The following is a 26,128-nucleotide window of genomic DNA, read 5'->3' on the forward strand; positions in this document are numbered from 1 at the left end:
GCTATTAAATCGTCCTCTATATGGCTTTTTTGTCTTGGTCGAATCAACATTCTACACCTTCGGCTTAGTTCTCAAAAAGTGTGTTGGACACTCGTAACCGCCAGGGTTTCTGTCCAAATACTTTTGGTGGTAATCCTCTGCATCGTACCAGACTTCGAGGGGCTCAATAGTGGTGGCAATTTTATCGTTTGGGTACCATTCTTTTTGGAAATACTCTTTGGACTTTTGTGCCTCGGCCAAATCCTCCTTATTGTGAACCAAAATGGCGCTTCTGTACTGTGTGCCCACATCTGGACCTTGCAGATTGAAAGTTGTGGGATCGTGGATCCGGAAAAAGATATCAAGGATCTCGCTCAAGGATACTTGCGAAGGTTCATATGAAACTTGCAACGCCTCAACAAAGTTGGTCGATCCCGTGCAAACTTTCTTGTAATCCACAGCGCCAATGTCTTTCAATCCGTTGGCATAGCCCACTTTGGCGTCGACCAAACCTTTATTTGCAAAATACTTCAAAAAGACCCGCTCAACACCCCAAAAACATCCGGCAGCAACTGTGATAAGCCTTGACGTTGGCGTCGTTTTAATTGTGGGAGAAACAACACTCATGGCGAAAAAAGCTGACGAAAGAAAAAGAAAATTCGCTAATTTTACCGCTGACTAAATCTCCACAACTTTATACCTTTTGCCATAATCGCCGTTGTGCACGTGACTATACGTGCCGCACTATTTTGCTATGACGTGAGTACATGCAGTTCAACCTATGTACTCCACCAAGAAACCACATACTACTCAAGAAAAAATTTTGGCGGTCGTAGCAACTTATATTTCCGAAATTATATCATAGAGCCACATTCAAGTCTGCTATCATTGGTCCATTCAAACATATACCATATTCCTCCTCTAGCCTTCCTCGGGGGCACTTTACTGGCTATCTCAGCTCTTGCTCTTTCTTTTGAATCCGAAAATACTTCCTCTTCTTTTTTCTTTAACCTCGCCACTGGCTTCGGATTTCATGCTCCCCAACGTCTTTATACTTCCCTGGGAGACTTTGCGATCTTGTTGTGGAATTTCTGCCTTCAGCTCTTTCCTCTTGAGGCCATTCACCCATGTCTTCTTCTCAAAAATGTTCATGGTTTTCCCATTCCCGTTTTGAGCAGGCGCATCAGGAGCATAATCTTTGTTGGAAGAAGTACGTGATACAGATTTTGTCACTGTGTCTCCATTTTCTTTCGATTCGAACATGAATGATTTTTTGAATATCGACAGTTTCCGTCCCACACTAGTTGCATCAGAAACTGGAGCGTATGGCTCAGGATATGTGAATTCTTCATAGTCACTAGGAGCATTGTCCCGCTTCTTTTCCACATGCTTCCCATTCTCACACGACGGACTCATTTGCTGTAGAGCCATGGTATAGTCATCACCATTGTAAATGCCATTCAAGTCGATACCAAAATCTAGACCGCTTCCATCATCTAATGATGTATCAAGTTTTTCGTAGAATAAAATGTAAGCACTGGCAAGGCCCGGTCCGTTTCCAAAAAAACGAAGCACATAGGATTCGTCCACTAATTCAACAGTTTCGTCATCAAACAAAAACCAGAGCCCAGCTTTACATTTGCACAAAGCCACATAATGTCCATGCATAGGCCCGCCCCCAATATGTACCACGAGAGCATACAAACCATACAAGCTAAAATCCTCTGGCTTTGCGTTGTCTGTTTGTTTGCCCGCGCTCGTAGTGTTGAAAAGTCGAAGTTTCAACGGGTACAGTATAGAGTCAAAAAGTTTCACCATTCGGTCAAGTTTATCATCATACTTGAACCGCTTAAAGTTGATCACTAAGATTTCTGGCGTCTTCTTTAATTTGATTGTTTTCACCGCCTCTTGTAACGACAGGCATGTGTTGCAGTAGAATTTGTTTTGGTGGTTCAACGTCTCCAGCTTTGAAAAATTGTTAAGCGAATATGTTAGCGAGTAGGCACTTTCTCCAGGAGGAATATCAATTGAGAGGTCCAAAAAGGTTTCGTCTTTGGACGTTATTGACTCGCACGATAAGCATTTTGTTTCATTGGTGATTATTCCTTGAAATATGTTGGTGCACCAGTTGTTTGCCTCGCCTTTTTCGTGAACGACACTTTCTATGGTTTCGTTGATCAAGTAATTGCAAAATTCGTGAGCATCCTGGTGCATGTTGACTTGGCGGAACAAATAGTTCTTGTCCTTTAGCTTGCGAACGAAGTATGCTGGAGAAACCACGCCAATCTGCGATTCATTTTCCACCATCGCCTCAAACAAATCCTTTAACGCATATAAAAGACATGTTTCGTTCTTCTTACCTTCGTCAGAAAGCGGATAATCCAAGTTCAAGATGGGCCCGTTAATCAACGCCGAGCGTTTCCGTTGCTCGGCAGACGGATGGGGAGAAAATGGATTGATGGGCGGATTCACATTAGGTTCTGGTTGAGGAATGCCGACGATGACAAAGGCAGACTGAGCTGTGACAGAACCGACAGCCTCTTCTCCGCTGAGTTGCCTCTGGCTGCTGTTGTTGGAGTCTAAAAGGGCCGCAGAAGAGTTGGAGTTGTCGTTTCTGTTTTCAGCCTCGTCCATAGCATTTGGCCGCGTCACCAATATCTGGAGACAGTGCAAGTCTGGGTTTCTCTGCACTATGAGTTTCTGGTCTATTGCCAAGCCGTGACACGTGGCTGCGTTTTCAATATACGCCAGATGCTTCGACAGCAGGATGTCTTCGTTTCCGTTCAGATTCCCCAAGTTGGAAAACTTGCCGAAGATTGAGCTGCGCATAGAACTCTTGCCTGCAGCCGCAGAACTGCCATTCAGTTGCACGCCATCAGACAGTTTAGACTGCTGCTTTATCCGCTTGCTTTTCAATTGTTCGTATTTGGTAGTGAAACCGTGTGGAGAGGCACCACTGATTGTACGCCTGCGCTCGTGTGGGGTATAATTGTACTTCAAAAGCTCAGTCCGAAACTTGGATGTGTAAAAAAGACACTGTAGTATGGAGTTGCAGTAGCATGTGTTGCCGTAGTTTTCCATGCCGAAAATCTTGAAAGACCCGTCTCCGTACGGAAGCTGGCCCGGTTTCTCCACAGTCATTGTCGTGAATAAAAGAATGGGTAATGAAATGGGACTGTCCTAATTGTATGGTTTTAACACAAACTCCTGCCGAGATTATGGAAGCACTATATCTTTTGTATGTGCACCCGATAACACTATTTGAGATATCGAGAAAGCGACATACAGTTGTGCGCCATTGTACTCCGCATTCAGACGGCACGTGATGCATAATCTCCTTTACCTATATACGATAAGCAGTTCCACCAACGGCAGAAAAAAAAAACACTAGGGCTAGGTTCAAGGTGGAGAACCATTAATAATTTATATTTGTGTTTATATTTCTGTTGTGGTCCACTATCGTGTGTTATCTCATCGATCTAACATAGTCCTGATTATGCCCGCACTATCGGAAACGCTTTCTGAACTTTTATAAATACGTAATACTTTTATGCCCACCGTCCAATGACAGCCATGGCTATGGTTCCGGCTACCAAACATAAATAGCCCACGACGATTTTTCTGAAACGGCAGTTTTGGAATTCTTCATCCTCTAAGAAGTCTCGAGCCATAAGCTCAACTGCACAATTGTACATGATCAAACCAGCACAGAAGGAGTCGAAAATACCCACTACAAGCAACAGCAGCGTACTATCAGACAGGTAAATTGTACGGACGCCCAAACCTGCCGCTATTCCAATAGGTGTAGTCAAACTAAACACCAATGCAAATATCCATGGTAAAGAACGTAATTTCTCGGGCCATACCGTAGAAGCAAAACGAGAGCCGATGCCAAGCCCTTCGAAAAACTGGTGAAAACTGATGGCAATAAAAAGAGTCGGGAACTCCCGTCCTGCAATTGCCAAAGAAAGACCCACGAACACCGAATGGAACACTATGCCAAATTCAAGCAAGAATAAATTGAGCAATTTATTGAACTTGCTTTGCTTCTCGAGAAAGTCTTCTTCGCTCGAAGTACTTTCCACTTCTTGTTCCTCTATTTCTTCTTCCTTCGTGCCAACCACACCGGCCTTGGCCACTTGCTGTTCTTCATCTGTTTGCTCACGTTCCATCTGGTGTCTATGTTGCATTCCCTTTTGCACGAACAATTCGATGGTAAACATGACGAAAGCACCCATCAAAGCAAAAGCAGATGACCATGGATAGTCGTCCCAAGAGCTGTCCAAACATGGACTTGCAAAATTAGCCTGGGCTTCACCTAGGAGATGAATAAAGGCTGTGGCTATAATAACCCCACTTCCAAAATACTTGGAAACAAAGAAAACCTTCTTCGGTATACAAAGGCATTCACATTTGGAAGCCACAAGAGGGAAAAACGAGCCCAAGGCCGAAAGTGCCAATAATACAAAAACGGATGCAATTCTTGCGCCCATATATTGGCCATTGTATCCACTATTGCACGAAGACATGATTGAAGAGAAAGAAAAGAAGAAACAAAAAAGTGGATCGTCTGATGAGTAGTTGCTGATGTCGGCTTAAAGGAGAAGTATCATGCTCATACTGTGTGTGCATTTCTTGGCACAGTAGTGGTTACTAGATTCCATGCAGAGTAGAAAAATACGAGTAGTTACGCATAGTATTCGCGAGAAGAAAAAAAAGAATCTGCGCAAGCCCGGAATCGAACCGGGGGCCCAACGATGGCAACGTTGGATTTTACCACTAAACCACTTGCGCTTTCTTGCATATTTTTCTTGGCGGTAAGTTATGTTGAGCAATAGTATATGCTGTGTTCACTTTTTTCTTCTAGGCATACTGGAAGCCTAAACTTTGCTGTACATGATACACGTACTAGTACTTAATTCAATTCTGTTTAGGAAGGTCTTCTCCTATACAATCTTAGACTTTAATGTGACATATTCCTTGTAATCCATACCGCATTTCAAACCTTCGTAGCGAGTCAAGTTGATTTTCCCACTGGACATGAGTTGCGAGTAAAATTGAGTTGTTTCCTTCTCGGAGACCCCATTGTATCCAGCCTTGCGAAGCAAGTACCATAAAGTCTCCGTTTTGTTCCACTCTTGCTCTTCCGCCACACTGGGCAAAAAAGTGCCCAGGTAAAAGCGGCCATTGGCCTGGATCTGTACCTTCAAGCCGTGCACACCAATTTCCCAGTCTTGACAATCGTCAATGGGCTCGAAATTGGCCAAAAGAGTCACACTCACGCTTAGTTTGTCCAACTCCGATTCCTTAATGGGTGGGAACCTAGAGTCTTCAAAAGCGCTTATAAGCGCATACTCGGCAACTCCGGATTCGATTTCCACAGACAGAAACGTGCCGATACATCCTCTTAGTGTGTTATTTTTGTTCCAGGTGATGAATAGTGGAGCTTTCGAGGGGTATGTTTGCGACTCGCCCAAAGATTGGCTAATATCAGCGAGTCGGGCACGAGAAGATGATTTCAATTTGGAGCACAATGACTCAAATGCCAACACAGCCAAAGATTTGCTCATGGCGGGATGAAGGAAAAAAAGAGTAAGAAGAAGCTAGAATTAGATAAGGAGTGTGTGGTTTGGGTGCGAAAAAGCAAGACGATTTATACTTCAGGCATAGTGTGAACACTTGTAAATATTTATAGGTCTATAATTTGGGGATTTTGCTAAAGCACCATAAATAGTAATATGGAAATCTAAGCTCTTTTTGTCTTTTACCGGGAGTTCTCGCAGATGCAAAAGTTCAACTCCTTCAAGTGGGGCAATTGTGCCGATTCTAAAAACATCCGGGCTGTGTCATGCGACGTGGCCCCTGATACAAATGGTAGGGAGATTTGTAACAGCTCAAGACTTTTCGGAATGATATCAGCCAAGACGTCTGACGGAAAGCGGAAATAATTGCCGCACAAGTTCAATTTCTTGATGGGAGAGACAAATGGGGTCAATTCTTCTAGAAGATTGTGTGCGAGGTTTAGATCTTCAACGTTACAGAAAAACTTTCCTCGAAATAGCTGGTCATATTGGGCTAAAAGATTCCCCGATAAGTCGAGTTTGCGTAAGTGGAAAGGCCCAACGTCTGACGATTCTCGAAGCTCGATGCGCATGATATCATTGTTGGATAAGTTGATGCTTTTAAGTCTTTTCAAGCGGGAAAAGCGAAACGTAGAACTGCTCAACACACAAATCATATTGTTCAGAAGGTTGAGCTCTTCTAGGCTGGCAGGAAACTGGATCTGGCGAAGATTGTCGTCCGTGATGTTGTTGAATGAGAGGTCTAGAGTTCTGAGACTCGAGCAGTGGAAGCACCCGTTGGGGTCGAAAATGTGTCCAAGCAAGTTCCCCGAGTCAAACAAATGAAGTTTCAAGTTATCCATGGCTAATGATGTATGTGAGTGATTCGTAGTCCTTGCCTGATGTATTATGTTTTGCTCTTGAGATGGGTGAATTTCTGTCCCCATACTATACTTGATGGTGAACCAATTAACTCGCAACAGACATTGGCACAAGGGCAGAAACAACCTTTCTAGAGCTGAAGTAGCAAGAGGCATCTTCTCCGCTAATAAGAGCCGCACATTGAAATTGTCTGATATTCCTTTCAACTCATCAAGATAGCCCTTCCATAATTCATTCATGTATTTTTCCGACATCGAATGGTCTGTGGCGTGGATGACAAATGTAACAGAGCGGGAGGATATGCGGATTTTGTGCTGGATCAAGTAATCTAGTTCTGCTAGGGAAAACAGCGCGAACTGTGCCAAATTGCTCATTACCAAATGCTGCTGGGCATACCGGGCCGCCAACGCCTGGTGTCTAACGATTATGTACTGATCTGGTTTCCCATTAACTAACGAGCGGAGCAAAAAAAGACGATCGAGGTCCTGGACTTCAAGGAAATTCAAAACCAAGACTCGAAGCTCCTCTGGAAGAGAGAAAAAAATGTCCATGCCGTTTAGGATTGATTTTGCTACGAATAAGAAGGCCATAACCACTATAATCCAAGACGCGAAGCCTTACCACAAGCCGAGGTTGCATATGCAATTTGAAGTCTTTGCCTTCATTTTGTAAGTCTTTGAAGCCCTCAGCTACTTCATTTTAGAGTTATATGCTCTCAATTAAGGTATGGCCGGATCGCAGCCTAAAGTAGACGAGAACCGCTACCGAACAAAAAGTACGAGAACGGTAAGAAAAGGCAAAAAGAACCAAAACAAAAAAAAGAAAAAAAAAAAAAAAAAAACAGAAAACCACAATAAGGACGCCAGAAAGAAGCTAGTACTTATTCTTTCTCCGTCTTCTATTAATCCCATTACCTACCCTCTGAATTCATCCCACCGACCTACATCATCAGTGCTTCACGTGACCCACCACCTCACAATCAGTACTTATACTTCTTTCTTATCAATGGGCGCCTGTCTATCGTGCTTATTGCCTCCAAATGATGGCGATGCTCATGAAAGAACGTCGCTTCTCGGGAACAATACCCAATATTCCGACGAAGATTTGCAGAAAGAGCTAGCAAAACAGCAGCAGCGCCAAAGCGAACTCAACACCATCGTCAACGACTTGAACGACAATCTCATCGACGTGTCCACATTTTTGACCAACGGCAGTGCCGGGCCCAACTTTTCTATCCCCGCCGACTATCTGCATGCCAGCATCACGGAAGATGATACGACGTCGCCCAAAGTGGCTCCAGCTGGGCTGGAGGGAGGTAAGCTGTATCCGCATGTGATGGGCTTGGAGGAGAAGGAGCAGATCATGCAGCGGGCCCAGAACATTGACAGTTGCCGCGTAGTCTGTGACGGACCATTGTACGTGACGTTCTAGGTGCTTGCAGTCATTCGCTTAAATACAAGTAATAGAGACATATATCGATAATGTAGGGTGCCTTAAGCCATTGCGTCTGTCATCTTGCATTTTTGTAGGCTGTATGGTCGTGTGTTTCAGCCATTCTGTACGTCTCTTGCATTTTACATATTGGTCTTTATCGGTACTACCAGTGTTGATGTTGGTCGCGCCGAATCGGAAACACTTCTTCTCATGAGTCTCGTGTCGCCCATAGTGGCATACGCCCAATATCTTGATGCCCGGTTCATGCATTTCATGTCCAGAAACTGGTTCACCTACGACTTGGTCCATAATCCCGTGTCGCGTGTGATCTCCGAAACGCTTTTTGTGATGTTTGTGCTTCTACTTTCCTACGAGACCATCTACTGGTCGGGAATATACTTGAATCTCTGGGAGTATCACGCCAAAGATATCTTCCCGGAGGTGCCAGTCCATTGTGCGCATGTCTATGTCCGCTTGAACGTGGCCAAGCGGGACAAGTTACAAGATGTGAAAAGGTACTACTCTTTAGAGAGAAGTGTGTTGGACAAAGTTCTTGGCAAGAGACACACGAACGTGGAACGGGAGACGTTTGAGCTTCCCAAGTTTGTGAAGTACCACTTTGAGTTCGGTCCAGAAGATTTCGAACACAATCCAGATCCTGAGCTAGGCTCCACCATTGAGCATTTGCGAGAACGTATCTTGGAGCTCTTCCATGAATCTACGCTTTATGAGAAGTTCCGCAAAGCGAAAGGCTCATCTTTCACCAAAGATGGCGTGTTTCTCACGAATAACAAATTGCAAGAAGTGGGGCTGGAGTACGATAAAACGTACCTAAGCAAAATCCACATCGAAACGGGGAATGTAATTGACGCCGTCATTCTCTACTAAAAATAAGCGATATGAAAAAGACCTTTTTTATATACCTACAACCGTGTCCTGTCCGACATCAACCCTTCGTATTTCTTGTGCTTCACAAGTTTCTTCTCCATCATTTTGTTTTCCGTAGCAATCCATAGTATGGCAATTCTTTCAAGCTGCGAAATAAGTGCTTCTGAGGCAGCCTGCTGCTCTTCCAGCAATGAGGATTCATCTTTGTGTGTTGCTTTAGACGCTTGCGTAAACAATGTTCTGCAATTCTCCATCAACTCGCCTTTATCTACGTTCTCCTCTAAAGGTTCGGCTGCAGGCAATTTGGAAAGAGCTTCTGGACTCAATCCTTCAAAAGAGACTCCTCTATAATGAGAAGGCTCTGGTGAAAGATCTTCCAAGTCCAAAATCGCTTTATTAACAGCTCGGTAACACTCGCTCCGAAGATTCAAGTCGAAAAGTTTCCTCAACTCGTCCGGAAGATTATCCATTTCGTTCACTGGTTTCTGGGGATCAAAGTTGAAACAAAGCAAACTCATTGTGATCTCTAGCTCTTTCAAAAGCTCGTATGAATGCATCACTCTGCTGACTAAGTTTTCTCGGACAAAAGAAAGAACATCATCCAAAAATTTCTTTTCGTTCTCAGCAGCAGCATTTCGAGAGCTTAACTTGTGGTCTCGTATCATTTCGATCAAGTTCAATCTGAGCAACTTGAAATACAAAAGATTGTTGGAGTCTAACACGGAGGGGAAATTTGTGCATATTGCGTCAATAGCTGCTGTGATATCCCCTTTCAAAATGAGATACTTAATCTCTTTCCTCTTTTCAATAGATCTGATTCCTTTAAGGGCTTTGTTGTCAGGAGAAATGTGTTGTTCTGTTTTCTTATCGGTTGTAAACTGCTTCACGGCGTAATGCAAATCTTCAGAACTCTTGATGGAACCAAAAGATGAAGATCCGATGATGCTCCCATTTTCCGTTTCCCCATTTCTGCCAATTACGGCTTCCTTTGAAAAACTCTGTGCTGCTTCTTCGAAGCCCTCCTGGATAAAATAGTTCAAAATCAAGCGATTGATTTTATCTTTAGGGATAGAGTAAAGTGATCCAGAAGCATTTGTGTGCTTTAGAAGAGTATCATTCAATTTTGAGCTCATTAAGACAAAAGCAATTGGATCTTGTTTCTGGCTATGAAGGTAGGCAGTGCTATGGCAAAAAGGTCAAATAAGCAAAAGGGAATAGTTAGGTTTTGCGGAGTAGATAAAGAATGCGAGTATCATTTATGTGCATTCATGTTTTTGTATAGTCTAATTTTCTTTTTCTATAAATTTCTTCACTACTTACAAAGTAGAGGGCATTTCCATCATGAGAAGTACAAGGGAAGACCATCCGAGGAAGTTTTTTGCTCCTTTGGCCTCGCCAGTCATATCATTGTAATTTTCCCACACAAACCCTGTTTTTTCCCATTCTCTCTTGACATTCGTAATCAAGTTGCTTCTCAAGTCAGTGTAGGTGGCGTTGAATTTTTGCTTAAGTGAAGGGGACATGTATGCTCCGGAAACATCGTAATAATGTTTCAAATTATCGAGAATCAAATAGTTGATGTTGATCCAGACTGGTGATCTCCAATAATTTTCTGCAGTACCATAGAAAGAACTTGATCTAGATACCGACCGAATGCCGTAGTCTCCCCACAACTCATCAGGATCCGCAATGAGTGACACGATGCTATCCAATTTCTCAACATCGTCCTCTTTGATGAATCTGGTGATGAAGGGGAAAATCGAAATGTATCCCTTAACGCATGCAAACACATTTTCATCATCTTCGTCAACCGAAATATCGCAATAGCATTCGTCATCTGGAGACCAATGAAGCTTTTCCACATTTTCAAAGATTTTTTCCTCGATTGTGGCATATGAACGTGCGTCCTCCTCGATGTTCAAAATTTCAGCAATCTGTTTCATTGATCTTGTCATGACTCCTATCCAACATAAAAGATCGACATTCAATTCTGCTGTATCCATAGGAAGAGTTCGAGGATAATCGTCCAATCCCGAAGCAAGACAATGAGAAGTTGTTCTTCCACGCCATCTGTACGCTTCCGTATTATCTCCTCTGTTAAACTCTTCCACCAGGCCTTGTTGCGAGATGCGGAATCTCTCGTAGTGGAGTTTGAGTTTTGGGTAGATTGATCTAGTATAATTTTTGAGCAATTGAGGATTGTGCACAACAACTTGTCCAAGATTACTCTGTGTGATACTATCTGCGTCAAAGTTGATTGGTTTGTCCAAGTTTTCAAAGTCGGAGAGCTTTGCCCTTTCAAGTAGATACGTAAAGGCGAGCATCAATGTTGGAGGATTTACAATTCCCGGACTCTGTACAACAAAATCGTCTGGCACTCTTGCACGAGCCTCCGGGCCCAAAATCTGTTCTCTGGCGACCCAGCCTTCGTCATCGATCAAATCAACCCATGACTTGAATATTTCCAACACTAAATCCGAGTCATACTCAAGTAATGGGAGTAAGTGGAAGCCCTCATCCCAGTAGAAACCTCTTGGGAAAAATGGTCTCGATGGCACCAAGGTGAAAAGCTCGTAAGGTCCCTCGGGTTTTCCGTTTAATTTTGGAAGGTGTGTTTCACCATTGACATTGACGGGGAGATCATCTGTATCGACTACAGTTTCCCGGTCTACAAGCTGGTCACCATAATGATAAGAAAGACCACCCAAGAGACCGGAAAGCAACTCCTTTCCAAATTCCTTCTCTGGTGCGGAGACTTTGCTTAATGGGTACTTTTGCGCAAATTTAGTGTCAAACGCATCAAGTGCTCTGCTAATACGAGATTGGAGGTTCTCAAAAGTGATTTTTTCAGTGGGAGGTGAACGTGCTTCGTTGTAGATAACATCAAACTCACATTCGCCTTGGTAAATCTTCTGCACAAAGTGCAAGTTTCCTTCGTAGTTTTGCAAATTGCGTACGACAAGGCCCTGCAGAGGTGGCACTTCTTTAATATCGTCACCGAATTCATCAACTAGGTTTTGGATACTCTCCTGCAAGAGCGTGAAGAAAATATCGCCAGCACGCCACACGTTGTCGTCGGGGACCCGAAGGCTGGTGTGGTGGGTTCTTCTAGGGTCCAACGCGGGCAAAAAGAGTTTCTTGACCCGTGGGTGTTTATTTTTTGCTCCTGTCTTTGCGTCATTCACCAGAAGAGTGAAGAGGCCGAAATCTTTCGAAAGACCAGCCAAGGTGACTTCTCCGTCATAGCCCGTAGAGTCCATGGCGGTATCAAGCTTCAAAAATCCATGAGCCTCTTCTGAATCGCTTTCTCCTTCTAACCCAGAGTACCACACGAAGGATGTCTTGACGGACTCGTGGCCTTTGTGAGGCTTGGCGTGAACTTTCACGCCCCAATTTCTGCCGTTGTCGCTCTTGACAAAATCAATTGTAATGTCAAGGTGGCAGTCGTTGTCGGATATAATCTGTCGGCCTCCTAGCCGAGGATCAAACTGGACCCAATTTGCTTTTCCCACGTTGTGCAGTTGTTCATAAAAATGTTTGCCGGAAGAAAAGGCATTCAGACTTTCCGCTGGGAACCAGAGAAGCCCCAGCATGAGCGAATGGGGGATCCGAGGTCTGATGCCCAAGTAATTGCCGCTTCGGTATGGGCCCCACAAGAGAGAATCTTGCGCCAAGCTGTGGTACTGGGCATCCGGCGAAAGCTGATCAAAGGGCACAGGTTCATCCAAATCAAAGAATTGCTGACCTAGTGCAGATAGGAAGAGCGAAAGCCATAGGAGAAACGGACGCATTGGTAGAATTGTCTGTGGATTCTAGTTCACGCCTGAATGTTAGTGCGATTACGTGCGACTGATAGTACGCGACTGAATTCGAACACCTGTGAACTGACAGAATGGACCTAAACAAAATCACGGTCTTCATATTTTTGCTGAGAGACTTGATATTGCTGCCAGTATTGTAGATGACTGTGTGTTCAACGTGACTATATTAGTATGTGGATTTGAAGTTTAATTACCTTAGTAAGTTGGCTCGACCATAGTGGTATATTTTGAAACAAAAAGAGGTGGGCCAAATTCACTTGTTGCAGCTAAGAGAAAGAGACCTTTTCTTTTAGGACAATACCTCCTTGAGCCTTAAAACTCGGAACGGTACAATTATTAGCAATGCATAATGATTTGATTTTATTGCTGGGGACGTTAGAATATTGCGAGGCAGGAAGAATAATCGGATGGATTATTGAAGCAGGACTAGTTCTGTTCATGAATGGTTTGATCATACCATTACTGCTGTGGCTCCGTAAATAAGCGTATTTGCATCCAACAAGCCTGTATTCTCAGACATCAAACAGAAGTGAACTAGCTTCTGTAGCACTACGAATATATTATTAGACAGTTTGAACCTATACGAAATGTGTGAATACTCACTCATTTCTTGTCAGTGACAGTAACTTTTTCAAAGATCTAAAGTAGCACTGCAATAGTGATGACAGTATTCGATATGGCATAACTTCATGTTACAAATCCATGTCTTGTATCAATTGGTAATAAATCTTGTAACTAATATGATGGTACATGCATCAGTTATGAGGTTCTTTCAAGTTTGGTTTGTTTGTTCCCGTTTGACTGTTATTTTTCTTCGCTTGACTATTAAAATACATGAAAATTCCATGTGGTCCCTTGCTTCATTTTGTTGATCTCTCTTACCCTGCACAACATTGCAGTTTTACGCCAAAAGAGCAATCTAAGAGCAAAAGAGATGAACAGAAAAGAGACAACAAGAAAGGAAATAAGCAATACCAACAACGGAAACCACGACGGGAAAACACCATCCAACCACGCTATCATTTATCGCCCTTCTTATTTTCTCCATATTGTCTTCTCTAACTGCTCCACACTAGACTCCTGTACACACCACTATCTACTCCATATGTTGCTGAGAATATTGTTTCGGCCCGCCACCGCAAGAACACGAAAAATGCACATTTCGGCCATTCCCCTGAGCTGGGGCGACTCAAACAACTACGCATATCTTCTCATTGACGAGCCTTCGCGCCACGCCTGGCTCATTGACCCGGCATTCCCGGAGGATGTCCAGAAATACTTGGCCTCGGCCCAAGAGAGCTTTGAGCTCAAGGCTATCGTCAACACACATCACCACTGGGACCATGCGGGCGGAAACGGCTTTTTCCACAAGAAATACCCGGATTTGCCCATCATAGCAGGCACTGGCTCCGAGCTAGTCACCTATACGCCTTTACACGAGGAAGTGATCGATTTGGGCGACAACATCAGCGTCACTGCCCTTCACACGCCGTGCCACACTCAGGACTCCATATGCTACTATGCCCACGACGCCAATACGGGCGAAAAGGCTGTTTTCACCGGCGATACGCTTTTCACCTCCGGTTGCGGCCGTTTCTTTGAAGGTTGGCCCGAACAGATGAATGCGTCGCTTAACAAGGTCTTGGCAGCTTTGCCCCACGAAACGGTGGTCTACTCGGGCCATGAATACACGCGGTCCAACGTGCGCTTCAGCAAGAAAGTCTTACAGAATTCTGCCCTTGACCGCTTGGAGAAATATGCCAGCGAAAACGAGTTCACGACTGGCAAATTCACAATCGGCGACGAGTTGGAATTCAACCCGTTCATGCGTTTGCTGGACCCACAAGTCTTAAAGGCGACCGGGAAGTCTGATCCTGTAGAAGTGATGGCAAAATTGCGTGAGATGAAGAATAAAGGATAATTCTTTAGACATGCCATCACACGTTGCAGTAGCAAACAACTGGATGTATGCGGCTGATTTAATATACTTTTATCATATGGGTCTTTTGTGGTACAGTAACTTCATGGAATTCAACGTGTGAATACGATCACTAAAATCGACGTTTACTATTGGTTTAACGTGATCGAGCAAGTAAAACATAACGAATTAGAACTTGAGAGTACCAATGACTTCAGTATGTTTTCCTATTTCGTGATGTTTTTCTCCTGCTTCTTTTTTGATGTTGACAAAGAATTGTCCATACATACCTCATAGGTCCATCGTCTAATAATCTTTAATACATTTCAAAGCCAATCAGTTTCGAAAGGAATATGAGTTTTCACGCGGACTTCATAATCTCTCTGATCTATTCCGTTCGTACATTAATCTTACTTGATTACTGACATACCCATCTAATGCTACACTCTCACAAATTCCGGAAGCCAGTTCACGTCATAAGTGAGCTCAGGTTGCCACAACTCAATAAACTCAAGATCGAATTCTGACTTCCCCATTGCAAACTTCTCATACTCCTCGAAAATCCCACTCATACACCAACCCTGAAGCATTTTGCGAACTAGCCCCACCAAAATGCCGATTCGGTGCTTCCCCTTGTTCGAATGTATAAGCATGGGAAAGTTTTGTCGGTTTAGCATGAGTTGGAGAGCCGTAATTAGCGCTTTCTGCGTCTCTTCATGCGTATTCAGTATAAACGGCTCCTGAGACGAATGCATCACCAAATGGTGGAACTGGATGTCTGTAGTTGCTACCCAAGCCTTGTAGTTCTCGAAGATCTCGTGTGTGCTGTGTTCTTTCTTCTTATCTTTCTTATCCTTCTTATCCTTTTTATCGTCCTTCTTATCCTTCTTGTCGTCCTTCTTCTTCTTCTTCTCGTACCCAATGTCTCCTAAGTAGATGATCGTTTTCAAGTTGAGCTGGTCCAAGAAGGGATAGTTGATTGGCATCGGGAACCCGCTTCGATATATCCCGTCTTCGACTAGCGAAAAGTTTAGCGGCGGAACGAAAAGCGGCCGAGGTACCAGAAGAGACTTGCGAAAGGGCACAACTCCGCGCTCTGGGCCCGAACTCTCATCGAAAACAGGTTCTGATCCGTCCTGAGCCGGCTCATTTAAGCTCATTGAGATGGTACTCTTTGGTATGATATGGTAGTAGTTGGCTCTGGTGTACCGAATTGAGCATCCGTACATCTGGTAAAGATTGTGTACGAAGTTTTACGCACTACGAGAATTGATGAGTGGTAAATTGTGACTGGTCCACACTTTGCTTTTTGGTTCGCAAGTTGGTTAGATAACTTGCGTTTATTAAATTCTTTCAATTTCTTGAAAGAATGTAGGGATTTTCGATATCGTCTAATCAAAGTCTTTTATGGGGCATGGAAGCAAGCGAAGCAAATATTCAAGCTTGAATATTAATACACCTAGGAGATTCCTGCTTTTCCCAACAAATGATAGCAATGATTGTTTGGTCAATTGCAGACGGCCTAACCTTTTCCTCCAGACAAGGAAACCACTCAACGGAGTATTTTTCTCTTCATGTTTAAGCTCACATACTCCAGTAAACTCATCCACTTTAGTAAACTCATTCATTCCAGTGAAATCATTCACTTAACAAGAGAAATAGTTTGTTCGCTATTCTGATTCAATCAAACTATTTTTTCACGCATTGTAATACTTTCTACTTTCTACGCTTTCGCTGTTCCTATTAGAGCATGCATATCATACACATATATCAACCTATTATTCGCCGGATGCATTCTGATCACACTCACATGATGATGTGCCCAATTAGAGAAGCGGTTGGAACTTGGGCAAGATGGGTGCCCGGGCCCGGTAATTTGTCGGCGCTCTTTGCATGGAAGCAGAGAGGATGGGAGGTGCCGTATGCTTGAGAGGAGGTGGTAGTATTATTTTCGGCGAGTCGTCATTATATTTGTTGGACGTCACTGCTGAAGTGAGCTCGTAAATCGGAATGGCTTGGAACCGCTGCGTGAAGATTTCCAAGCTTATACTGGACTCTCCACCGAATATTTTTTCCAAGTCGAAATCTGAACTGACCAAAGCACCAGTCTTTGTGTTGCGCAAACTGTATATCTGGTTATCGTTAAGTTTGAAGGCTTGTTTTGCATTTTCCATAATTTCAACAAGCCGGGGTGGAGCAGAATTCTTCATGGGGTATGTGAACTCGAGTGTAGACGAAAGGAATCGAAGAACCACGTGTTTCTTCTCCTCTCGCTGAAGCTCGGGTATATTCTCACTTGTGGAATGTGTCCGAAGCTCTGTAGCGACACTAGCCAAATTACTGAGCGAAGCAGAAAAGTTAGGCGGTTGTTGTGATTCACCAATATTCTCCGACTCGACTTCGGTTCGTAGAAAAGGACGAGATGACTTCAGCACCAACGGGTACTCAAGCAAAATGCTGCGGTAGAAAGCTTCTCCGAGTTGATACAATACTCTGTCAAAGCCAAAATCTTTGATACAACAGCCAATCAAATTTAGAAAAGTCGTTGTGGCCGTATCATCGTCCAAAGCTTGGCAAGCAGGCGATTCCGGTTCTAGGCTCCGATAGAAGTTGGCCAAAAATGCCAGCAGCGACATTTTCTCTTGCAAGTAATCGACCGAAGTCTGGTTTAGGGTGGAGAACAGCCTTTCAAAAACCAAGGCTGAGATGGACTTTATAGCAGACTGACCCACAAGATGCACGAAGGTACTATTAGGAACATTGGTGAGTTGCAAACACAGCTTCAGGCGCTTCATCATAAGGAGAAGGGACATGCGGTTTGTCTGGAGCTCCTTTTCGTTTTCCGTTTGTTGTTGGCTCAACGGCATGGTGGTTATAGGCGGAAGAAGAACACTGCCATAATGTGGCGTCCTCGACTCAACTTTCACCGGCTGAATAATTGAGTCAATGGCCGCCCGCGTCTGGTCTTGCTTCGTGAAAATGCGTGTCCTAGGGTAGTTCATATCGTATACGGAATCATGGCCGTCTTGGATCCGAGCAATTTCGGCCAAAAAGTGATTTCGTTCGCTCCCAGACACTTCGCCCACGCTTCCGTCACGCGACAGCTCTGCCCGGCTCAGCTCTTCTTGTGATAGGCGTCTCTTCTTTGCATTACCCTTGCGGTTTTTCGTTGATCTTTTTCTGTTCCGGCGAACACTCTGTACTGCTGCCCGCACTAGCTTATCGAAGTCTGGGAAGTACTCAGGCCCGTATTTGAATTCGAGCCGGAGAATCTCGGCGACTTTTTTGATTTCGTCCTCTTGCTCACTGGCTTTCCTCGAACTCAAATCTAGAGTGTCTATTAGTTCCAAGCGACGGGCCAGAAACCGTTTCCAGAGCCGCTCGTCGAGAAAATTTAGCTTCTCACGTATCGAATGAGTCACTCCGATTTTTTTCTCTTCACTCATGTGTCGGTGTGCTATGTGTGCCACGAATTATATGTGGGGAAAGTAAAGCCAAAAAGCGCCAAATCGATGATTCATGATCATAGTGACTAGTTCGCGCGACTTTTGGTAGTGTCACGCTGACTCATGACTGAGAGTCATCTGAGCCAGAAGCTGTGTAATTGAGACAGAGAAATATTCTTTGTGGGAGCAGCAAATCTCAAGACAAGAACTGCTTGTTGCCGCTATGTTTTTTGTCGATATCACATCTGAAAAGTCAGAGATCCGTCTTTTCCTGTGTATAGTGCAGAGTCTTGCTGACTCTCGAAAGATTGAAAGTCATCCGCGAAAACCGTTGTCTGATTGCATGCCGTTTTTGTTCATTCAAGGCAATGCGTTTAGACACTCGTATCTCATCTTGCGGATGAAAATACATCTTTGAAGTGTAGAAAAATATCTTGCCTCATCTTTTCGTATTTTATCGCCAAGATGTGATCAAAATCGATATCAACGGTCTCAATACATCTCTACAACGTTGTTGGGAAGCAGCAATTGAAATACTGTGATGGGTAGTTTTGCCTCTTGTGTAAATTACTGCAATCTAAATAGGTGCTTGCAGATACATGGAGTTTGTGGCAGTAAGCTCAACTCTAGCTTTGGTAATCAAAAATTAGTCACTTTTCACGTACATGCTCAATATGATCAATTCTCCTTATCATCTTAGCAACAGATTTCAAACCAAGGAGCTTCTTTCACCTCTATTATGATTTGCTACTATCACTAACTTGTCATTATAATCCAGTTATAAGCAACCAAAAACCGACCTATCTTCCAAACCTGAAACTACTACATACTCTTGAATCAAAATGAATAAAAGCACCCCAATTGTATCGAACACCTGTTCTTGAATCAAAATGAATAGAAAGCACCCCAATTGTATCGAATACATTTTAATGGACAAAAATCCACGAAAGAAAACTTACATTTACAGAGTGGCGTCTCACCTTTCAGTCGGAGTCCATCACTATTTTGCCGAGCTACATTGAACAGAAATGACTTGAGCAAACATCATCTAGGGTAAAAAAAAAAAAAAAAAACGATCGTACACATGTGGGAAATCATAGGATATGGAGGAATTGAAGAAACACTAAGCCATCAAGCACGTGAATATTCGTACATTAATTGGTAAGCATTGACATCATGGGTTGACATCATGGGTTGACATCATGGTAGTCTGTATGGAAAATTCTGGTGAGTGTCACAATGTACAATCCTGCATGTGATAACCAATGCTTACAAATGGATATATGCTTTTGAGCATTTCCAGACGGTAGCAGCATATCTCAACCTTACCAGTATCAGCAATGGTTGGTTAAGATGCTCTTCCTTGAGCAAAATTCTTCGTTATGTGTCGCAAAAACCAAGAATTGTGAAATTGTGGAATCTTCGGCATTCTCATCCATGTGCCGTACATACCGTCAATATGCGGTGAGATTACAAATCAAGAATACAGTTAGAGCGGTGCTCGTAACCAGTCAACTGATTTCTGGAGTATTTAAGCCTATGCAACAGCATTGATTTTCTAAATATCATCCAAATCACTCACATACCCTTATTATCGCAATGGTTGCAGTAAAGCCTTTAAAAGACACCGAGATCTTCAAGCCAACAAAGGTTGGTAACCACGAATTGAGCAACAAAATCGTGTATGCTCCAACCACAAGAATGAGAGCAATTGCCGACCACACACCTTCAGATCTTGCCTACAAGTATTATGACGACCGCACCAAGTACCCTGGATCTTTGGTGATCACCGAGGCCACGTTGATGTCGCCCAAAACCGGTCTCTACGATCGCGTTCCTGGAATCTATACCGATGAGCATGTTGCGGGGTGGAAGAAAATCACAGACAAGATCCACGCCAACGGGTCGAAAGTGTCGATGCAGCTCTGGCCTTTGGGCCGTGTGGCCGATCCTGTTGCAACCAAAAAGGCCGGCTACCCATTGGTTGCGCCATCATTGATTTACCCTAGCGAAGAGGCCAAGAAAGCAGCCGAGGAGGCCGGAAACCCAATCCACGTGCTCACCACGGAGGAGGTCGAGGACTTAGTCAACGACTTTGTCCATGCTGCTAAAAAAGCTGTCGCTGCCGGCGTGGATTATGTGGAAGTTCACGGTGCTCACGGCTATCTTGTGGACACTTTTTTCCAGGTCAGCACGAACAAGAGAACAGACAAGTACGGAGGCTCAATTGAGAACAGAGCACGGTTTGCGTTGGAGATCCTTGACCGGTTGATTGAGGAAATCGGTGCCGAGAGAGTGGCCATTCGGATCTCTCCATGGGCCAAGTTCCAAGGTATTCTCGCCGAAGAAGGCGAGGTCAACCCAGTGGCGCAGTTTGGCTACTTCTTGAGCGAGCTCGAGAACAGAGCCAGGGCCGGCAAGAGAATTGCCTATGTGTCGATTGTCGAGCCAAGAGTCAGTGGTGTCATCGATGTTGCTGGAGAAGACATTCAAGGTGACAACTCTTTTGTTAGATCGGTGTGGAAGGGCATTGTTATCAAGGCAGGAAACTACACCTACGATGCGCCAGAATTCAAGACGCTTTTGCAAGATGTTTCTGACGGTAAGACTCTTGTTGCCTTTGCCAGATACTTCACCTCGAACCCAGACTTGGTGCAAAGGCTTCACGATGGTGCGGACTTGACTCCGTACAAGAGAGAACTTTTCTATGCTCCTAGCAACTGGGGCTACAACACTTTCACCAATGCTGGAGAGACCAAGACCTTCAGCGAGGAAGAAGAGAGCAAGAGGCTTCCTGCTCCTATTGATACCAAGGCGTAAGTTTAGATTTTATAGATGGTTTTAAATGGAGGTGCGGATTGTGATAACACCACACATATGTCAAAATACATTAAAGCATAAATATTTGTAGTGTCGGTTTACTTGGCTCTGCTGTGTCGTGAAGATTCGTCTAAATGTAGCTTAGGATAATTACATCACGATGGACCTCCACATGAAAAAAGAGACTATGTTTACATTACTCAGACTTCACTTAGACAGAAATACAATTATTTGTATGGACAAGAAAGAGATCAGAACAACAGAAAGAACAAATGGACAAATACATCTGCCAGAGGCTGTAAGATGTGGTAATGATGCTCTGAGGCAAAACCATAGATCTTCTGGTCTCCTTATAATTTACGTGCTCTTATATATTGCTTTAGTATGTTACAGAAAATGCTACATTTAGGCAAGTTGATGATTCAATTACGATGATGGGTCCACCATGTTTCCTATTGGTTCGAGTCTGATGCGTAACCAGCGAACTCTCACCTGCAGATGATATCAACATTTAACTCCACCAACAATCCATGAATGATTTCTAGAGCAGCAGAAAAACAGACAACAGCACCAGACCCGTTTATAGACCAAGATCCGTCGTATTCTTTTTCAGACTTGTCTCTGATGCTTTTTATTTTATTGGCCGGACGCCCTGTCCTATGAGTCACACAGGCTGCAGGACGATATGTGCCCAATTAGGCAATTGAAAAAAGTTGCCGCGGTGGACAATCTGCGCTATAAAGCGAGCCACTCCTGCCCTTTATCCGTTTTTTTTTTCTTCTCCCATTCCTCTTCTCAATAACAAAAATGTCTAAAGGAAAAGTTTGTTTGGCATACTCTGGTGGCTTGGACACCTCTGTGATTCTCGCCTGGTTGCTTGAACAAGGCTACGAAGTTGTCGCTTTCTTGGCCAACATTGGTCAGGAGGAAGATTTCGAAGCGGCCGAAAAGAAGGCTTTGGCCATTGGCGCCACCAAGTTTGTTGTCGTGGATGTCAGAAAGCAATTTGTGGAAAACGTGTGTTTCCCTGCCATTCAATCCAATGCCATTTATGAGAATGTCTACCTTTTGGGAACGTCTTTGGCCAGACCGGTCATTGCCCAAGCACAAATCCAAGTGGCTGAACAAGAAGGATGCTTCGCTGTTTCTCACGGTTGCACTGGTAAAGGTAACGACCAGGTTCGTTTCGAATTGTCTTTCTACGCTTTGAAGCCAGATGTTGTTGTCATTGCCCCATGGAGAGACCCAGAGTTTTTCAACAGATTTGCCGGCAGAAAGGACTTGTTGGAGTATGCTGCGGAGAAGAACATTCCTGTGGCCCAAACAAAGGCCAAGCCATGGTCCACCGATGAAAACATGGCCCACATCTCCTTTGAGGCCGGAATCTTGGAAGACCCAAACACTACCCCTCCTAAGGACATGTGGAAGTTGACTGTTGACCCAACCGATGCTCCAGACGTTCCAGAAAAGTTCGACGTTGTCTACGAACAAGGTTTGCCTGTCAAGTTGATCTTGGACGGCGGAAAGAAGGTGGTTACCGATCCTGTGGAATTGTTCATTGAAGCCAACTCTTTGGCCAGAAGAAATGGTGTCGGCAGAATCGACATTGTGGAAAACAGATTCATTGGTATCAAGTCTAGAGGCTGTTACGAAACACCAGGTTTGACCATCTTGAGAAACTGCCACATTGATTTGGAAGGTTTGACTTTGGACAGAGAAGTGAGAGCTTTGAGAGACCAGTTTGTCACTGTCAGCTACTCCAAGCTCTTGTACAATGGTATGTACTTTACTCCTGAATGTGAGTACGTCAGATCCATGATTCCACTCTCTCAAAAGACAGTTAATGGTACTGTTAGGGCCAGTGCTTACAAGGGTAACGTCATCATTTTGGGCAGATTCTCTGAAACTGAAAAGTTGTACGACGAAACAGAATCCTCCATGGACGAGTTGACTGGATTCTCACCTCAAGACACCTCTGGTTTCATTGCTGTGCAATCTATCAGAATTAAAAAATACGGTGAAGCAGCCAGAGCCAAGGGCACCAAGTTGGAGTTATAATTTCCTTCACCCACACCGACATGACATTGACTTAGATAATTTACCGCTAAACACAAAGTTTATACTACCAAAGTACAATATTTTCGATCCCCATGAACTCAAATATCGAACAAGTTCATATTGTAGGGAAATTTTTCTCCAACCAAGCCCTTCACAACCAAAAGAACATCATCAGCTCTTTCATACACCATATGCGAGAGAAGCAAGCACACAATTTCGAGTTGGCCATCGCGGCTTAAAAGCCGTGCATAGTCTGGAGCCTTGAGTTTTATTTGCGAGCCATTTCCATCCTCTTCCTTATCATCATAGAAACGGTCACTCAAGGATATCACTTTTGCTCCCCACAACCGTCGGATGTAGTCCAAGTGGCTAAAAGAAATGTTTGATCCTGCGATTTGCGGTAGGTTTCCTTTTAATCGAAGAGTCTCTGAGCACATGAAAACAAGTGTTCCGAGCTTTTGAATAATCAGTGGCTCACTCCAACCCGCCCGTCTAATGATATGGGGCATCCACGTATCTGTATCATCAACCTGGTCCACCAAGTTGTAAAGCAAAAAATAGAGCAGAACAATATCAGTGATCAAGGAATGTAGTTGAGTATACTTTTGTACGGGCCATTCACCGCTAAGTGGAACCTCGTACTGGATTGGATTCATCAAGCCCTTCACATGCGCTAAAGTAAGCAACAATGTCCGTATCTCGTCAGACACATGATCATGGTGATCAAGAATATGTGTTGAAGGGTCTTCCATGCGCTGTAAGGCAAAATTAGAAACGATACATTGTAAATCACACGTCTGCTCCAAAACATTGGCGAGAGATTTCCGTACTGCAACTTTGCTGCTTTTCGGTTTCGGAAAAGTAGAGGCAAGAAGCGCCATAATTAAACCAACAACAACACTAATGAATCGCACTAGAGCAACTTTCCATCCATACCCAATATTAGCCAAGTGATTGTATTTCGCATCGACCCAGCTTGTGCCAAGTACCAAAGTAGGAGTGACTGAAATCATGATCCCAGGTATCTTGCTCAGATGAAGAGCAAAATGGCGATAATAACACAAAATAAAATACAAAATCGCTGTAACCACACAGTAACCATAGTAATTTCCTTTCCCCAGACCGGTTGAAATGTACCACGCAATAAGACCTGCTATTACACCAAGAAAAGAGTAGACGAGCTTGCAACAGAACACATACACGCTCTCAGCTGTGAATTCAGATGTGGAAACTCCGCACATAATAGGAAGCCAAATGAGTCTTTTCTCGAAATACCAATGCGCTGTTGTCCGACAGAAATATGGCACACAGCATATGGCAACTAGGATGCCACTTCGAACCCAAAACAAGAAATGCTCATTCATAAGTAGGCCATAGAATCGAGACAAATACAACACGAAAATTTGCAACGGCGTTGTAGGATCCAAACTGTCGGGATTTCGAGGTTCTGAGTTTTGTCTCAATCCATTTCTAGACACATCAGTTGGGTCGTCATTCAAGAGACCGCGTGCAAAATGTGGCCTCTTGTTATGTGGTGCATTCCAGAATGTGATTAGCTGTGGTTGCGGCCTCCTTTCATCTACTCTCAAGAGAACATCCATCATTCTCAATATTTGCTTCCCAACCTGGTTGCTCAAGAAGAGAAAAAGACTTGTTTGACTTAAGAGACATAAAGTTTGTTCGTCGCTCCGGGATTGGCTCTGTAAAATTTCTTGTGTCAATGCCGTACTTTGAAGACTCGAGAGGACAGACTGGAATTTAGCACGAGCATCCAACAAGTTTGAGTGACATTCCTTTTGTCTATGTTCATATCCTCTTGAATCTAAAAGACTCCACGCACGATAGGAGGTTGCCTCTTGGATCCACTTGATGATTGAGTCCAATGCAGAGTTGGTTTGGATGAAGAAATCTGAGTGGGCATTACTGATATAGTCAGCGATAAAATCCAAATCAGCCAAAGTGATCTTCTCCTTGGAATCTCTGCTGACAAGTTTTTCATTAAGAAGGCGAACTTTCTGCGATTTCTCGAAAACACCAACTTCTTTGTATCTATGGGCGAATCGCCTCAGAACAGCACTTTCGCCTTTATAGAAGGTTTGGCTAGACATGCTCCCTCTTCTAGCAGAATGAACCAACTCGCTGAGTGCAATCTCTTTCCTTTCCTGAAATAGCAGGTAAAAATACTCGTAGCCAGCAATGGTGTTGACAAGAGGCTTTATAACACTACGAATATCCGAAGCATCGCCCCCATCTAGACGGCCATAGGAAACTTCGGCCCAAATGGTAGAGAGAAATAGATCCAAAGGAGGTACCTTGATTCGGATAGCTTGGATATCCTTCATCAATAATTGATAGTTAAGAAATGAATCGTGGGACGGTTTGATAGTCAGCATCATGCGACCGTTCTTAAAGTTCACCGAACGGAGATCCTCAAGGACCCTTATGACGCCAGCAAAATACGTAGAGTTGGACGTTGTTGGAAACACAAAAACAGACAGTAGGATTTTCATGGCAAAGGCCAAACCGAACGGTTTGATTAGGGTATAGCCCACATCCTTGGGAAGAAACACCGGGTAGAAGACAGTGTAGCATGTGTTTATTATGAGAGAAATGGTGCCTATGACATAGGGTTGTCTTGCCAAAGGATGAAGCTTGCCCGTCAAGCCAAATAGAGTGATTCCCATGATGAGGGCCACAACAAAAACTGCTGTGCACCGAGTTTCAAGAAATCTACCAGTATAGAACTGCTGTATCATGCATTGGGAAATGTTTGACGGAGAGCATGACCCGTCCTCAATCAAAACTTTTGCCACGGAATCAGTCGAGGGCCAGCCTCTAATTCTTGTGGCTATTGCAAGGGCAACAACAACAAATAACCATCCCACGACAGCATAGAGGAAACACACTAGCGAAAGGAGAATGTTCAACGACACCAGAAGCCCTCCGCTGGCGCAGATAAACCCGACAATCTGAAGCAAGTAGCATGCTGTTCCGATCCAGTGGCTTGTGGCAGGGATCACAGAGATGATGACGGTGAGCCACACCTGAATGAAAGTGGGAAGAATGGTTTTGAGGGATGCTCGATTTAGATGGTCTAGAAACCATGCGGGCCAGAGCAGACGGCCATACTTGCGCCAATGCAGAACGTGGGGTTTCGGAGCTTCAAAGTCTGTTTTGGTGGATTCGTTGTAGACATTGAACTTGCCCAGGTCCAGCGACATGTAGATGAAAGTGGGCAAACATTCATCTGTCAAAGTATGGTTGCGGGCGCGGGCTACATAACCGGCGGGGACCACAACGGTCCAAATGCATATGCGAATA

The 26,128-nt window shown here is 43.9% G+C and overlaps 15 protein-coding genes and 1 non-coding gene across 16 annotated transcripts; 5 read left to right on the forward strand and 11 right to left on the reverse strand. All coding sequences in view use genetic code 12, as the record gives it.

Moving 5' to 3' along the window:
- Positions 1–51: 51 nt before the first annotated feature.
- On the reverse strand, positions 52–606 carry MXR1 (peptide-methionine-S-sulfoxide reductase; the record flags this gene model as incomplete). The annotated part of the gene is made up of 1 exon (XM_002615447.2): positions 52–606. The coding sequence occupies one exon, from the start codon at positions 604–606 to the stop codon at positions 52–54; it is 555 nt and encodes a 184-aa protein (XP_002615493.1).
- A 327-nt stretch (positions 607–933) lies between these two features.
- UBP13 (ubiquitin-specific protease) lies at positions 934–3,120 on the reverse strand (the record flags this gene model as incomplete). The annotated part of the gene is made up of 1 exon (XM_002615446.1): positions 934–3,120. One exon carries the CDS (start codon positions 3,118–3,120, stop codon positions 934–936), a length of 2,187 nt encoding a protein of 728 aa, XP_002615492.1.
- A 407-nt stretch (positions 3,121–3,527) lies between these two features.
- On the reverse strand, positions 3,528–4,508 carry FOB63_003435 (ZIP zinc/iron transport family protein; the record flags this gene model as incomplete). The annotated part of the gene is made up of 1 exon (XM_002615445.2): positions 3,528–4,508. One exon carries the CDS (start codon positions 4,506–4,508, stop codon positions 3,528–3,530), a length of 981 nt encoding a protein of 326 aa, XP_002615491.2.
- Positions 4,509–4,702: 194 nt separating this feature from the next.
- On the reverse strand, positions 4,703–4,773 carry FOB63_005608. The gene has a single exon. It is a non-coding gene; the product is annotated as a tRNA-Gly (tRNA).
- Positions 4,774–4,925: 152 nt separating this feature from the next.
- Positions 4,926–5,549, reverse strand: FOB63_003436 (uncharacterized protein; the record flags this gene model as incomplete). Its single annotated transcript, XM_002615444.1, has 1 exon — positions 4,926–5,549. One exon carries the CDS (start codon positions 5,547–5,549, stop codon positions 4,926–4,928), a length of 624 nt encoding a protein of 207 aa, XP_002615490.1.
- A 194-nt stretch (positions 5,550–5,743) lies between these two features.
- FOB63_003437 (uncharacterized protein) lies at positions 5,744–6,973 on the reverse strand (the record flags this gene model as incomplete). The annotated part of the gene is made up of 1 exon (XM_002615443.2): positions 5,744–6,973. One exon carries the CDS (start codon positions 6,971–6,973, stop codon positions 5,744–5,746), a length of 1,230 nt encoding a protein of 409 aa, XP_002615489.2.
- Positions 6,974–7,427: 454 nt separating this feature from the next.
- FOB63_003438 (uncharacterized protein) lies at positions 7,428–7,853 on the forward strand (the record flags this gene model as incomplete). Its single annotated transcript, XM_002615442.2, has 1 exon — positions 7,428–7,853. One exon carries the CDS (start codon positions 7,428–7,430, stop codon positions 7,851–7,853), a length of 426 nt encoding a protein of 141 aa, XP_002615488.2.
- A 213-nt stretch (positions 7,854–8,066) lies between these two features.
- Positions 8,067–8,744, forward strand: FOB63_003439 (uncharacterized protein; the record flags this gene model as incomplete). The annotated part of the gene is made up of 1 exon (XM_002615441.1): positions 8,067–8,744. The coding sequence occupies one exon, from the start codon at positions 8,067–8,069 to the stop codon at positions 8,742–8,744; it is 678 nt and encodes a 225-aa protein (XP_002615487.1).
- Positions 8,745–8,779: 35 nt separating this feature from the next.
- Positions 8,780–9,877, reverse strand: FOB63_003440 (glucose-induced degradation complex subunit; the record flags this gene model as incomplete). Its single annotated transcript, XM_002615440.1, has 1 exon — positions 8,780–9,877. One exon carries the CDS (start codon positions 9,875–9,877, stop codon positions 8,780–8,782), a length of 1,098 nt encoding a protein of 365 aa, XP_002615486.1.
- A 183-nt stretch (positions 9,878–10,060) lies between these two features.
- On the reverse strand, positions 10,061–12,535 carry CWH41 (Cwh41p; the record flags this gene model as incomplete). Its single annotated transcript, XM_002615439.2, has 1 exon — positions 10,061–12,535. The coding sequence occupies one exon, from the start codon at positions 12,533–12,535 to the stop codon at positions 10,061–10,063; it is 2,475 nt and encodes an 824-aa protein (XP_002615485.2).
- Positions 12,536–13,670: 1,135 nt separating this feature from the next.
- Positions 13,671–14,486, forward strand: GLO2 (hydroxyacylglutathione hydrolase; the record flags this gene model as incomplete). The annotated part of the gene is made up of 1 exon (XM_002615438.2): positions 13,671–14,486. One exon carries the CDS (start codon positions 13,671–13,673, stop codon positions 14,484–14,486), a length of 816 nt encoding a protein of 271 aa, XP_002615484.2.
- A 437-nt stretch (positions 14,487–14,923) lies between these two features.
- Positions 14,924–15,712, reverse strand: FOB63_003443 (uncharacterized protein; the record flags this gene model as incomplete). The annotated part of the gene is made up of 1 exon (XM_002615437.1): positions 14,924–15,712. The coding sequence occupies one exon, from the start codon at positions 15,710–15,712 to the stop codon at positions 14,924–14,926; it is 789 nt and encodes a 262-aa protein (XP_002615483.1).
- Positions 15,713–16,309: 597 nt separating this feature from the next.
- FOB63_003444 (uncharacterized protein) lies at positions 16,310–17,929 on the reverse strand (the record flags this gene model as incomplete). Its single annotated transcript, XM_002615436.1, has 1 exon — positions 16,310–17,929. The coding sequence occupies one exon, from the start codon at positions 17,927–17,929 to the stop codon at positions 16,310–16,312; it is 1,620 nt and encodes a 539-aa protein (XP_002615482.1).
- A 1,599-nt stretch (positions 17,930–19,528) lies between these two features.
- Positions 19,529–20,749, forward strand: FOB63_003445 (alkene reductase; the record flags this gene model as incomplete). The annotated part of the gene is made up of 1 exon (XM_002615435.1): positions 19,529–20,749. One exon carries the CDS (start codon positions 19,529–19,531, stop codon positions 20,747–20,749), a length of 1,221 nt encoding a protein of 406 aa, XP_002615481.1.
- Positions 20,750–21,556: 807 nt separating this feature from the next.
- ARG1 (argininosuccinate synthase) lies at positions 21,557–22,807 on the forward strand (the record flags this gene model as incomplete). The annotated part of the gene is made up of 1 exon (XM_002615434.1): positions 21,557–22,807. The coding sequence occupies one exon, from the start codon at positions 21,557–21,559 to the stop codon at positions 22,805–22,807; it is 1,251 nt and encodes a 416-aa protein (XP_002615480.1).
- Positions 22,808–22,905: 98 nt separating this feature from the next.
- FOB63_003447 (aromatic acid exporter family protein) lies at positions 22,906–26,028 on the reverse strand (the record flags this gene model as incomplete). The annotated part of the gene is made up of 1 exon (XM_002615433.2): positions 22,906–26,028. The coding sequence occupies one exon, from the start codon at positions 26,026–26,028 to the stop codon at positions 22,906–22,908; it is 3,123 nt and encodes a 1,040-aa protein (XP_002615479.2).
- Positions 26,029–26,128: the final 100 nt, after the last annotated feature.

Source organism: Clavispora lusitaniae, assembly GCF_014636115.1.
Source record: "Clavispora lusitaniae strain FDAARGOS_655 chromosome Unknown tig00000105_pilon, whole genome shotgun sequence".
In the NCBI taxonomy this organism is placed as follows: Eukaryota; Fungi; Ascomycota; class Pichiomycetes; order Serinales; family Metschnikowiaceae; genus Clavispora; species Clavispora lusitaniae.